The sequence below is a fragment of the Puntigrus tetrazona genome, chromosome 24 (genome assembly GCF_018831695.1).
Source record: "Puntigrus tetrazona isolate hp1 chromosome 24, ASM1883169v1, whole genome shotgun sequence".
Classification (NCBI taxonomy): Eukaryota; Metazoa; Chordata; class Actinopteri; order Cypriniformes; family Cyprinidae; genus Puntigrus; species Puntigrus tetrazona.
The window spans coordinates 1218338-1232905 of record NC_056722.1 but is presented as its reverse complement, the minus strand read 5'-3'; the positions used below and the strand labels follow the sequence as shown (position 1 = coordinate 1232905).

Here is a 14568-nt window from a genome sequence, read left to right as displayed (position 1 = left end):
TATGTGTGTGTGTAGCCAGGCTGAGCAGATGGGTAGGCAGATGTTCCCCTCAGCGCTCCCTGCTCTCTGTCTTGATCCAGACTGTACCACCCTTCACCTTCCCCCAACCCTGGATCATACCATGTGCACTTACACACACACACACACACACACACACACACACAGAGAGAGGCCTCTCCTCATCCTTATGGTATAACAGGCACAAATAGCATCACTGTATGTGTGTGTGTTAGTCTGGGCTAATTGAGTTGGTCTCAAAGCAGTCTGTGTTCTCATAAGCACTGACACACACGCAGTCATTCACGTAACTGACATAGTTTCAATATCGCCCGAGAAGGACTTGAAAGAACAAAGCGAGGTGTTGTGTATTCAGCGTCTCTTTCGTGTGAGTCCTTGTATTTGCATGGGTTTAGATGGTATAATACCACGTTTCCCCCCCTTTGTTAACCGTTGATGCCATCCTACGCTTTTGAAAATAACATTTTCCTATCTGAATTCACAATTTAGTGGCTTAAAGGATGCCCAGGGTCCATTTCGAGCTCTGTGGAATGCGTTTGTTGCTTTTCTTCCTCTTTTGAAATTGAAAGTCACTGCAAGTACACTGAACAAATATAGATCTTAATATATTCTATATTTATTTTAGCATTTTATATTAAAATATTTTTAAAAATCAATACACATTATCAGTATTATCATTATTATAACATATTTTTGCACTGGCATGAATTGTTTAGTAAAACTATATTCATGATTTAATATTAAATTAGGTTTTAAATAGTCTAAATCTATTTGTTTAAATACTTGTAATTTATATTTAGAATTATATCAATGACTTTCAAAACGATTCAAATTGAGTTTAAAAAACATAACTCTGTTTTCAATTAATAATGGAAATCTTTTTACATGCTTTGGCCATTCATTTACATGGCAACTGCTTTTTATGGGCCTGACAATGCAAACATTTGAAAACAGGACCATTAAGACCTCCATGCGATCTAAAAGTTTGTGCTGTCAAGCAATTAATAAAAGTTTTGTACATAATATATGTATGTGTGTTGCATTTATTGCAGCATTATCATAACATTTATTTTGAATGTGATTAATCATTTTACAGCACTACTAAAAATTTAAAATTCGTGGAATTTTGGTCGGGAATGAGTTTTAACAACTTGGTTATCAATACGTGAACTTTTTAAAAACACAAATGTTTTTTTTCTGTTTTTAGTACATAACTGTCATGTAAACATAACCTCAATTTGATTCTGAAAGGCACACAAACCCTGCTTAGTTTAGTGGGCAGTATCCCTGCTGTTGGATTTTCCATGGAAAGATCTCCTTCTGGTGGTGGTGGTGTAGCCTTGTGGTTAAAAAGCTGGGCTGCTAGCCAAACGGTTACAGGTTCAAACCCCAAAAGACACGATCTATGAATTATAACCATTGTGCCCTCTTGACAAACACTTAACCCCTACCTGTCGCCGTGATTTAACGCGGTTAGATTGTGGAAATGGTTTCCACCGGCTCCGGTCATCAACCAAGTGCTTTCTGGCATCCTGACTCGATGCAAATTTATGCTTCTTTTCCCAGTGATTTTTTTTTTTTTTAAAAGCTGAATCAATTTTGTATGTCACACATGATAAACATGGCAGGAAGGTTTTGCAAAACACCTCGCGTGGCTCTAACAAGCAGCCTTCAGAGCGGCTGAGCTGAAAATCCAAGCCTAGAGAGGAAAAGAAATATCTGAAGGGTCATGAAGTTCAAAGACAGGATTATGATTTCTGGGAAGTACAGCTGAGAAAGACAAGAAAAATACATGAACGGTGCAAGCCAGATGTTGATCTAATAGTTTGCGCTCACAGACGGAACAACTGTATGCGGGTGATATCCAAACCCCATCCTGCACCACCTGGAGGGAATGAGAGAGAGAGAAATAGAGATAGAGAGCTTAGGTTTCCGTGAGATATTATGTCTTGTAAATATTTTAAGAGGCACTGCTTTAATACAGTTTAAATTTCTCAGCACATTTGAGAAAACAGCTGCTACTGAGTTGATTGAGAGTTTTGGCTAATACGCTATAGACACAAGCACTGCGCTGTACCTGACAGTCATGCTTAAGGATGTAGTGTATAAGAAGAGAAGGTATCTCAAGTAAATGTTAAAGTAACCCATGGGAAACATCTCAGACAGAAATTCTAATGTAAATGATATTCAATGTGCGTAAGAATCAGAGTCTGCGTGAGAAGATGAATCAGAAAGCGAGTCGGAATTTTGACCAACTGTTTTGTTTCAGATTGATTTGTGAATGAATCATTCAGATAAACTGTAAACCAGGAAATGATTCAATAGAACTGTGGTCTTTTGTGAATGTTGTAAAGCAATGCTTTATATAAATCACTTGATACCTTATGTGAACAACATGAATATATATATATATATATGTATTTGATTTGCTTTTATTTATATTTACTTAGTTTTTTTAGTTTTAGCCATCTTCTTGTGATTTCTTTTTCATTTTAATTTATTTAGTTTTAACTTTAACTTATTTTATTTCAGTTAGTTGCCTAGAATTTTTTTTTTTTTGCATTTTATTCCAGATTTTCCAAAAACAATAAAGCTAGGGAAGATCTGATTCCAGTGAATCAGTTCATTTGGAATGTTTGTGCAAATTAAGCTGTTCAAAAAGAAATGATTCACTTGATTTGAGTATCTGCAAGTACTTACCCGTTCATTTCAAAAGATTTTGCCCCTTTAAGTTAAGGCTAGATGACTTGCAGGTAGCCTACTTTTTCAAAACATTAGCTTGACTTCAGTGTACAGTCTTACAATAAGCCCACAACTGATATAACCTATCCAAATGGAAATTTGTTATCCATTGTCAATGGGAAAGCGCCCAGGCAAAATTGCTCAAAAAGTTGCCCCGTGTATCTTGGTGGCTTCTTCATCGCTGACGCCAACACATTACTACATTAGAAGTAGCTCCATAAGACAGAGCGGCTCAAAGTTGCTTCCTTCACAAACTCAGTCCAGAGACAAAAGCAAACGCTCTTTTATTTTCGTTTTATTTTACGTATATCACCAGTAGGACAAAGATAAAGACCTTCTTCAGTGTGTTAAAGAGCTTAAAAACACATTCGAAACACATTATACACATCATTAAAAAAATATGAGGTTTGAAAATATGCCCACATCAGGCGGCTTTTGTAATGCCGTGAGCTGTTGGTAATCCTCAGTAAAAAAAATAAACCCTGCTTCACCTGTAGAACCTCCAGCAGAGAAGCAGGAGAAGCAGTGGTTCTTTGTCAGCTTCTCTTTCTTTCTGCAAGATTTCATGGAGAGAGATGCACTAAGCCAAACCCTAAACATTCATTAAGTAAACATAGTTAATTAAATAAATAATTACACCGTAACAAGAACGCTTTTAAATAAAGTGTAACCAGTAATAGTAATCTTATGTAATAAAGCAGTAACTACATATGTATTACTAATTTATTATTAATTTTATAACTTTATTATACTTAAGCTTTATTTAAATTAACAAAATTATATATAAAAACACTGCCTTAAAAATGATAAAAAGAAATAATTTTATTCAGAACCAAAATATATTGATGAAAAATATGTGAATTGCAAACTCTATTGCAATCAAACGTTCTGTCCATTTCATAATGTGCAACACAGATTTGTTTATTTGATCATTATATGTAAAATACACATTTTTTGATTGTATTCTTCCCTTCTTTCCAGTATAAAAAATGTCACGCCTAAGGTAGGAGCGGAGGAGACCCACAATGCCATTCGCCGGGCGTTCGATGTGTGGCAGAATGTCACGCCGCTGCGTTTCGAGGCAGTGCCCTACAGCGACCTGGAGCGCAACAAGAAAGATGTGGATATTACTATCATTTTCGCCTCAGGTTTCCACGGCGACAGCTCCCCCTTCGATGGAGAAGGGGGCTTTCTTGCACATGCCTACTTTCCCGGTCCGGGGATCGGAGGAGACACACACTTCGATTCGGATGAGCCCTGGACTCTGGGGAACCCTAACCATGACGGTACGTAAACCTGGTTATATTAGTCGCGTATAAACCCAGCTTTACTGAAGAATAAATCTCAGCACACTCTCCATTAAAGAAAATAACTTCATATGAGCTCTGCTTTTCTAAATTGCTCTAGAAAATGATGGAGTATATGGATTTGGTCAATTTTAACTGATATGTTCCCATTCCTGTTCAACGATTCATTTTCCAAACTCCTCCACTGATTGGTCGATTTCATTAAAGCAGTGCCACCTAGTGGCAAGTAGTGAATTTGCGTTTTCATTCAGACCAACAGGAAAAGACCAACAAGTGGGCAGGGAATATGCTAATGTTTAAAACCGCACAATGTTTTCGTTCACTTAGAGCTGTGTTACGCATTACATGAAAGGTAATTTTCAAAAATCCATAATAGGGGCACTTTAAAGCAATTGATATTTTGGAAGGGGAACAGGTTGTAGGGAACTTTTTATCATGCAGACTAGATATTCAACAGCATAACTCTATATTTCGCTTGGTTTTCTGTTTGTGAAATAATCAGTACTTGTGACTTATTGATAAATGTTCCGCTGTTTTTCTGCCGTATCATAATTTAAAATTTTCCGTGCTGGCCTATTATCGTTGTTGCACTGATTTCAGATTTGAGCTGTGTACAAATAAATACAAACCGCCGTACATACTGACATGCTGGTCAGATGGTCTCGTTCTGTCTTGGTGGGCATTTCTTGACCAGAACAAGCTGCAGCGATTAGACATTGTGCCAAAGTCTTTCTCTGTCCAGTGTTGCCAGATCTCTAGAAAAATAAGAAACCCAGTCTGACAAACAAAGTCCAATGTACGCAAGTCAGCTCACAAGATATGCCAAAATAAGCAAGCGTGTGGGCTCACTATGTTAATTGTTGTATGGGATAAAAATGGTTTGGGGGCCAAAATCTAACAAGCCTAAATACCCAAATGTAAATATCGCAACAATGCTTCTGCACCAAGTGTTCGGAATCATAATATATTATCTGCACAGAATATATGGTGTGGAGGTAGACAGTTCAACAGTGGTGCTAAAGTCATATACACATCATAACATTTTTATATCACATCACATTTATATCTCACACAAAAACAGTGAGATATAAAGTTGAAACGAGAAACAAGTCTCAATCAGGAGATTTTAAGCGACATTTTTATGATATTAAATATTGTGAGATATAAAGTTGCAACTGTGTGATATAAAATCACATTTTGAAAAAAATTATTTGTCGAGTTGTGATATGTAATGTCGAAATTATAACTAAAACATTTGACATTAACATTGAAATTTAAAGTTGCACTAGTGGTATATATAAAGCCGTTTTGTGATTTATAAAAAAAATGCAATTTTGAGATTTGAAATATCAGTGTGATATGAAGTCACAAGTAAGAAATATTAATAAAGTTGCAATTTTATAGATTTTTATTCCAAAGCAGAAATATTAGGCCTATATTATCTCTTTCAAATCTAACTGCAATATCATCCTCCATCCGTTTTCTATATTTTCTACACTTACCGTCCTTCTATAACAGGTATCTGTCTCTTTCATTCATATTGTTGCCATTTCCGCCATCTATCTTGCAATATGCCTACTTGCATACACTCACAAACACTCATAAAGCACATAGTCAACAGGAGACAACACTATCACATCAGTCTGTTGCCAGGGAGGTGGCGACCGGTTGCCGGGTGTTTGTTTCATCGAGGGAGTAGAGCTCTCTGAAGGCTCACGTGGGCCACACTTCCACTCTCTGGTTGTGGACATCCTCTTTACCTCTGCTCCGTCTCGCTGTCTCTGTCTTGTCGCGGAGTACAGCTGTAAGTAGGTCAGCCAGTGTGTAAAGCAGTAAGTGACGGGGATTCTGGGAGTATAATAAGGGGGACACAGCTCATAAGATGTTTAGTCTGGGTTAGGGGGACAAACTGCACAGAAAAATGTGTTTTTCTGGCTATTTTCAAATTCTTACATTCTCTTTCACTTTTAGCGCTCTGCTTGGTTTGAGAAACCGACACAGAACATTACGGTTGGGCTCTGGAACTCTGTGTCTGTCTCTGTCTGTGTGTGTGTGTGTGTGTGTGTGTGTGTGTGTGTGTGTGTGTGTGTGTGTGTGAAGGAGAGCAGTTAGACCTCACAGCAGGAACAACCTCCTGGTCTCGTTCTAGGCTGAGAGAAAAATAGATCGTCTAGGATGATAAAGGTGAAATACACAGAATAAGAGCGAGAAAACCATTTGTTTACTATACTTTAGCATCAAAATTGTGAACAGATTAAGCTTTTGAACATCATGGTGAGGTGCTTTAAGAGCTTGGAGGCTCAAGCCAATAGTCAGGGTTTAGTTAACATGGTCCTTTTAGCTTGGTCATAAAACCTATTTATGACCATTCCAAAATTAAGTGTCGTTATTAATATAATATCTACACACTCTTTTTTTAAGCCAAATATTGAGCCCCCCCTTGCTGAAATATAGATTTGTGAAAAAATTTGTATTTTTGTAATTAATAAAAAATAAAAATAATTATATATATATATATATATATATATATATATATATATATATATATATATATATATATATATATATATATATATATAATTTAAAATAACAAATGTAATAAAAATAAATAAAATATTAAATGTGACATTATACATGTTTCGTAAATTAAATATCTGGCTTTTATTTTGTCATTGTACTAAGGCAAAAATATTGTATAAATCATATGATTTATGTTTAATTGTAACATTATAAAATATTCGTTTTTAATATAGTGTTAGATTAAATATACTTATTATATGAAACATTTTCAGTCCAAATTATTTGTATTACCCTTTTTCATTATTTTTCATTATTTCTTACTCAAATTCTGTAAATGTCAAATAATTCAATGTAATGTAATAAAATGATAAATGTTGTAATATTTTTAAACTTAGTTTGAAAACCCATGCCATGTCATGGAGATTTGCAACTTTCAGCCTTCGCCAAACAAAAACCTTTACGTAACAAGAAAACCTGTAATATTTTCAGCTACTCATACAGGCACCATACCTGCACATTATGCTTTTGAAAAGATAAGCGTGTTTTGTTTTTCTCCAAATTGTCCCCGGGGAGAAGAACACAGACGAACATGGATTCCGACAGATTTTGAAGTTTCTCGCGCTCTTATGATGATGCGATAACATCGGCCACGGTGGAAAATATGGAACATTCATGGGGCTGCACTCATGCAGGAAATTAAAATTCCAGAGTGATATTTTCTCTCCCTCACCCAAATCAGGGTGAGACGGGGTTTGCCGGGTTAGAAAAACAATCGAGAGTGAGGAATGCCCTGAATGTTTCGTGAATCGGGAGACATGCCTGAAGAATTGAAAAATTTCACCTACATTTCCCGTGAACAAGAGCAGACAGAAACCGTGGCTCGTGTCAGAGCGGCAGGAGGGAGGAGGGAGGAACATCTGAAAAGAACAAGCTCTGCTGGAAGAGAATAACTGGCAGGATAATGGTGGATGATAAAATATGCGCGAAGAGAGCTTTCGTATCGCAAATATACATGGGTCACTTGGCTGTCGGCGTGGAGAAAGAGCGGTAGAAATGTGAAAGATGTGCAAATGACATATTTTCAAAATCGACCAGTCAGTGGGTTGTCTGTTGACGGTGCGATGGATGGACGGACGGACAGATAGATATGCAGAACATTGATGACAACGATAAATCTAAAGTATTACAATGACTTTTTGGCTTCTGAAAGTGTAGCTTTGACCACCGAAATGCATTACATTTAAAATACGTTCAAACAGAAATCAATCAATCTCAATTATATTTGACAGTAATATTGTTTTTCATGAAGTAAATAAAAGCAAAAGCATGACCCTTCACCGCTAAGCTAGTCATAAGTGTGAATTTTGAGATCATTTTAATAAATAAGCTTTCCATCGATTTATGGTTTGTTAGGATAGAACAATATTTGGCTGAGACACAGCTGTTTGAAAATCTGGAAACTGAGGGTGCGAAACAAATCTAAATCACCTTTAAATCCTTAGCAATGCATATTACTAATCAAAAATTACGTTTTGATATATTTACAGTAGGAAATTTACAATATATCTTCGTGGAACGTGATCTTTCCTTAATATCCTAATGACGTTTGGTAAAAAAAAAGACCCATAATATGCTGATGCTATTTTTTTTTCCTGATATAAAACATATCAACGGAATTGACTTTACTATCACCATGGTGGCAGTAAAACAATCAATCAAATCTTTGCCAAAGATTCACAATCTAATAAAATCCTGAAGAATACAACACATTATAGAAGTTAAATGCAAATGTGGTTTAATGTTGTCTTGAAACTGCTCCATTCATGTTGTGTCAGAATTACTGTAATTACGAGATGACAACTCTGAGCTTTTCACATCCTCAGACACTGAAATTATTCATTTCTATGGCAACTCTTATAACGGCAAAACAGATGCATGTGCAGCTTTGTTCCTGATGACATCAAAGCGTAATCACTACATTAATTCACTTCTAAAAACGTTGAAGAATAAACAAATAATGTTGACAAGAGAATTCGGCGCTTTCATAGTTCAACAAAAACCTTATTTATTATCTTTTTTTTTTTTTACCCCTTGAAGAATTCATTTGCAAAAACAGATAACTCAGTTTTTAACAATTCAAGTTTTTTAAATTGTGCAAACTGCAGTTGGGTTCATTTGACTAGGTTAAAAATAACTATAAAAACAGCTAACTAACCCTATAAAAACATAATGATATAAATGATAAAATAATCAACTTCTTGTGAAGCTGCATGTTATAAAGCGCAAAAAAAAAAAAAAAAATATTTGTGCGTGAAAATCGAGTTTTTCCTGATTTCGATTTTTAAAAGGTTGCCTGTAGTGGTGATAATATAGTACTATTATAATACAGTAACTAATACAATAAAACCATGATAAAATAATGATAATTAAAAAAGTAATTTTGAAAACTCTTCAACTGGAATCTCATAATAACGAAATGTTAGGAACACAACAAGTGCGTTTCGATTGACAAGGTCCCTACTTAGTGTTCACTGCTCCCTACTGCCTAAGCACTAGGTATCTATCGAAGTGGACTTAGGTTATGATATCACATGAATAAAATTGCTATTTATTTTACTTTCAAATTCAAACACATATAAAATACATATACAATTAAAATGAATATAATCAAAAGTTATATGTGTAATCTATTACAGACGGTTTCATCTCATGCACTTTCTTTCCCACATGCAGCCTCATTAACTCTTCTGAGGTCAACAAATAAAATACATTTAAAATTTAAAAAAATTACAGCTACATTTCTCGCCAGGTTCATTTAGTTTCACCTATTCATTCAATACAGTATGCAAATGTAACTCATCTCCATTCATAATAGTTAACAATAACAATAACTACATTTATTGCAAGCGCTTTATTGCAGATCCTTTAAAAATCTTATCAGTGGTATTTTCCCTCTCCGCTTCCTGTGAAGTGATGTATCGATGTTCCCTTATTCCCTACGCCGTTCGCAGTGCCCTTCAAACTGAACACGTTCGCTCCCTTCGGAATGGAATCTGACTTAAGATGTCAGAATACCTGTGAAGTCCCCTAAGCGGTCGACTTACGGTCGAATTGTGACGCGCCTAACATGTCACGTGACCGGTCCGTGATGTCATCACATAATCAGACCATCATAAACGTCAGCTAAAGAGGCACAGTGCACGCATAATATAAACGCAGCGTATGTCAGAATTAGCATTTATGAATAATATGTGATTTGAAAATGTCCTGCAGACTGTACTGTATGTGATCCATATCCTGAATGTGTAAGGAGAGCGTCTCACGCTGGTACACACCGGGCCTGCTCTCAAAATAGGCTATCACCCACCGACTGGAGCATTAGCATTCCATGTGGGTAGCAGCAGCACCTTCCGCCGGCACAGCCTGCCTCTCTCACTTCGTCCCTCTCTCTCCATTCAAAATTTGCCACAGCATTGCGAGCAAGGCTTGGATAACTCGATGCGTGTGTGTGTGCGCGCGTGTTTAAATACTGTCCTTAATCTCTCCTCTCTCTTGTGAGTGTCTGTCTCAAATCCACTTCCTCTGGATTCAGAGCGGCGTGTTTTTATTCATCCCTCGTTAGCTTGCTAAACTCAAAGGAGTCTTGAAATGCCGATTTAGATTCGGTCTTCCTTCTTATGGGTTTTACGGCAACTTATGTGAATTTGGTGCAACGTGAGCTCATAAATATGGATTCTCATTAAGCTGCACTGGAAATACCGCTGTATGTAATTTGACGCAACCTAAAAGAGACTGGGGTAAGCGTAAATAAAGTCTATTCAGCTTGTTGTCTACAGTAGATCAAAATCGCTCATCTGATCGCTTACAAAAGTAACTGCATGGGTATACTCGAGATGCTACATGCTATGTGTTACATGTTTTTAGCAAAAAAAAAAAAAAAAAAAAAAAAAATATATATATATATATATATATATATATATATACACACACACAGTATATACACACACATATACAGTATATACACACATATATATATATATATATATATATATATATATATATATATATATATATATATATATATATATATATATATATATATATATATATATATATATATACACACATATATATATATATATACACATACATATATATATACATATATATATATATATATATATATATATAATAAAAAAATAATGCAAACATGCAACAATAATATTTTTGACTGCCTTATTTATTTATTTATTTATTTTTACATTTTAAAGGTTAAAATATGTTGGCTTTTAAGCAGTACTGTCTACACGTATGCGTAGATGTTTGGCACGTTTTAAAGTTATGAGCAGATTATAATATCCAAAAGAATATGCAGGGCATATATTTTTTTAATGTAACTGCAGCCTTCGCGATTTGATAATTGCACAATTGCGATTTTTAGTTGTATAACTAATCTAAATACGTTGAACAAATCTTTAGCCACGAGCAAGCATAAATATTCTACAATAGCGCCGCGTTTTTAAGATGGTTTATGTTCAAGGTCAGCATATTTATTGGCAAGGATAGATATCTGAATTTGAAAAAGGAAAAGCAGCTGTAGAGCCAAAGTAAAGGCCGTAAGTCTAGACGGGAGAGCTGAACAAGAGGAAGAGAGGGAGGTTTAGACAGATGAAGAGAAAAGAGAGATGGCAGAGCAGCTGTTCTCTCCACAATGCTTCATCTGTTTGTGGGCACCGGCTCGTTTCTTCACACCCAAGAATGAACCTGAACCTGATCTCTCCTGGAATCAGCCACGGGTAACAGAAGAACGCCAGGAATCCGAGTACTCAGCGCTCTCTCCGTCTCTCTCGCTCCCTCGCTTTCCATTCCTGATCCAATTACTCAGCAATGGCCTTCTCGAAGGTCTAACAAAAGCCCTCTTGTTGTCAACTTTACCATGTTTTTAATCACCACTCATGTTGAAATGAACACTAATAATGTTCCTCGTCCATAATTAGCATTAGCGTCTGATTTGCAGTTCAACTGCGTGCGCTTTATGAAGCTAAGTGCTAGGCCTATTGTTTTTATGGTCCAGTGTAATGATTTTTCCACTGTTAGCATGGTGTTGTTAGCGAGTACGGAATCAGTTTGTTTGTGAGGTGCGATAGCAAAGTTATAGCAAACTCTAATGGATTTAGTTAGTAGAGAATAGCATTAAGATGATCTGTTTGAGGGGTTTGCTAGCAGGGTTTAATGACTTTTGCTAGCAGGGTGTAAAGAAGGGAACTAGAGCAACGGAGTGGTGATTAGCATGAAATAGTTTCTGAGGAACGGAGCAGGTATGAGAGCAATTCAACCGAAAAAGCTTTCAGAAGTTTATATGACGAATATATGACGCCTAGCGAGATGTACACAAACAGTTAGCGACGTACTTTAAGCTAAAACAATGCAGCAATTAGGCAAATTTCCTACTTTATATGCAGCTAAAACTACTAATTTAGCAAACATTTTCAGTCAGGTGCGTAAGAAATGAGTCTTTGTTGATAATTTGTTGATACACCTGCAAATCAAACGCTAGCACTGCACCTGCAAAGATAAATTTAGTGTTGCTATTGTGTTTCTGTATTCATTACTGTTTGAGTGTCAGTTAGCAGAACGCCTTTATAGTTGATGTGGGTTTTCAAGTCAATAGTTTCTAAAATTATGTTTCACACATCTGCTAGTAGCATGTTATGAGCACTGATCAGAATGAACCGGTTATTGTCTGGAGTAAAAAATAAGAGATTGCTGCACTTGTCCATGACAGTGACCTTCAACGCTGTTTGTTTTCTGACTTTTTAAAATGTATTTATTTTTAATTTACAAATGATGAGAGTTTCAATATGTATAATATAATATAATACAATAATTCTAAATATAAATTAGTAAAATTATTAAAGAAAATAAGATTTATTACTATTGTAACATTTTACAGCAAAATAAAATAATTAGAAATAAGATTTTGTATCAAAAATATTAAAACAAATAAATAAAATAATAATGAATATAAATAATGTAAATATGAAGTACTAATACTCTTATTTATTTATTCTTACATGTTTAAAATATGCAGGAAGCCCAGCTGGCTGATAAGTATTTCTCTCTACAAGTTATGTTATTAACCATGATTCATTTTGTTATTTCAGAAGTTCTGCAAACTATATTATTTTATTAAAAGCAATATTGAGGTGGGAAAAAAAATTATAAACACACACACACACACACACACACACACGTATAGGAAAATCGAACACAGTTCATTTTAAAAGACGGGAAAAGCATTTCTCTCAAAGAGACCTATAATGCCTCGGGCGTTTACTGTTTTCTCTGAAATCCTGTTGACAAGGATTTAAGTGTGGGCCACCGATAGCTTTACACCAGTGCAGAAACAGATTTAGCATTGTACTAGCCAGACTATAAGAGGAAGACGGTATAACGAAGGTGAAAGAATAAAATAGAGTTCTTGTCCTCCTAAACCTGTGCTTTCCATCTTTAGTTGAACAGGACGTTTGTCCTCCAGCAGAGAGGAAATCCGAATGGGATATAAAAAGGGTGTAACGTGCCCCCAGGGTATCCTGACTGATGTCTTTGTGTGTTTTGAAGACTCCCGGTGCCTCCTTGTCACAAATGTTCACACACATTCACGCGTTCTTGCCTTCTTCCGAATTGCTCGCCATTCCCTCGAGAAACACTGAGTGATGTCATATCCTTTGAAGGCTAATGAATTTCTGAAAGTTCATCAAGCTGTTCGCTGTGATGAAAATAATTTCATGGCAGTGCACGTGGCAGAAACGCTTGTCAATCATTCAGCAGCGTGGGATGATCCACTTCGACATTTCCCATCTCGTGTTTGGAATTAAGCGGATGGATCCATCATCTGTAATCAGAGCCCAGGTCTCTGGAGTTGTGTGTGTGTGTGTATGTGTGTGTGTCGGGTTGTGTGAGTAGGAAGTTCATCATGCGGATTAAAAAGGCATCGCTCATTTGACTACAAGCGAAGCTGACATTAGAAAGAAGGTGTGTGTGTGTGTGTGTGCGTGTGTGAGTGAGAGAGAGAGAGAGGAACATCTTATTCCCTCCTGCATGATGGGACATGTATCTAACTTTTGTGTTTCTGTCCCACACAAAAAAGCGTACCATTGTTTTACAATGGCATTGATAACGCAGTGTTTTTTGTTCATTGGCTTACAAGAATGCACTGTGGTAGTACCATGGTGCAGATATGGTAATACTATGGTACTTGGAAACTACTGAAATGCATGTTTTAATGTGATAGTCCAAGGTATTTCAAAGAATAGCATGATCCAGTTATGTTAAATGTACAAAAAAACACCATTGTGCTTTTTGCGAGCTTTTACCATGGTAAAATGATTGTCTTATAAGCATTTTTGCCACACCTTGGAGTGCCATAATATATTTATATGGAAATTGGAGAACCATGTTATATATGATTGTATGTTGCCATGTTTTATTGGACATTTACCATGGTATTATCGCAGTACTATTTTAAGTTTCTTTGAGTATCATATAAATACAGTGGTATTTAAATACCAATGTTTATGTATATATATATATATATATATATATATATATATATATATATATATATATATATATATATATATATATATATATATATATATATAAACACCATAGTATTACCATGTTTTCTTTTTGACATTTGCCTTGGAAAAAACAGGGAATTTATTCAGTACCATGATATATATTAAAGTATCGTTCTATCACCACGCTTTTTGCTATTTACCATAGAAAAATTATATTTCTTTAAAGACCTTGGAGTAAATACTAGTGTATATAATTTTGAAAGTCATTTAGTACAAAGGTTTATACTGAAGTACCATGGTATTACCATGTTTCATTAGATATTGGTAAAATCCTATTATTCTTTTAAGAACTTTGATGCTCTGTGTAAATACCTTTGTAAATAAATCTTTATTATTAT

At 35.5% G+C, this 14568-nt stretch overlaps 1 protein-coding gene across 2 annotated transcripts in view; it reads left to right on the top strand.

Annotated features, from left to right (window-relative positions):
• LOC122330065 (matrix metalloproteinase-16-like) overlaps positions 1-14568 on the top strand; it is a 58592-nt gene that overhangs the window by 19105 nt on the left and 24919 nt on the right. For both annotated transcript variants that reach the window (XM_043226870.1, XM_043226869.1), the window contains one exon: positions 3742-4046. In XM_043226870.1, the coding sequence (XP_043082805.1) occupies positions 3742-4046 (305 nt within the window). The remainder of the gene's footprint in view (positions 1-3741; positions 4047-14568) is intronic.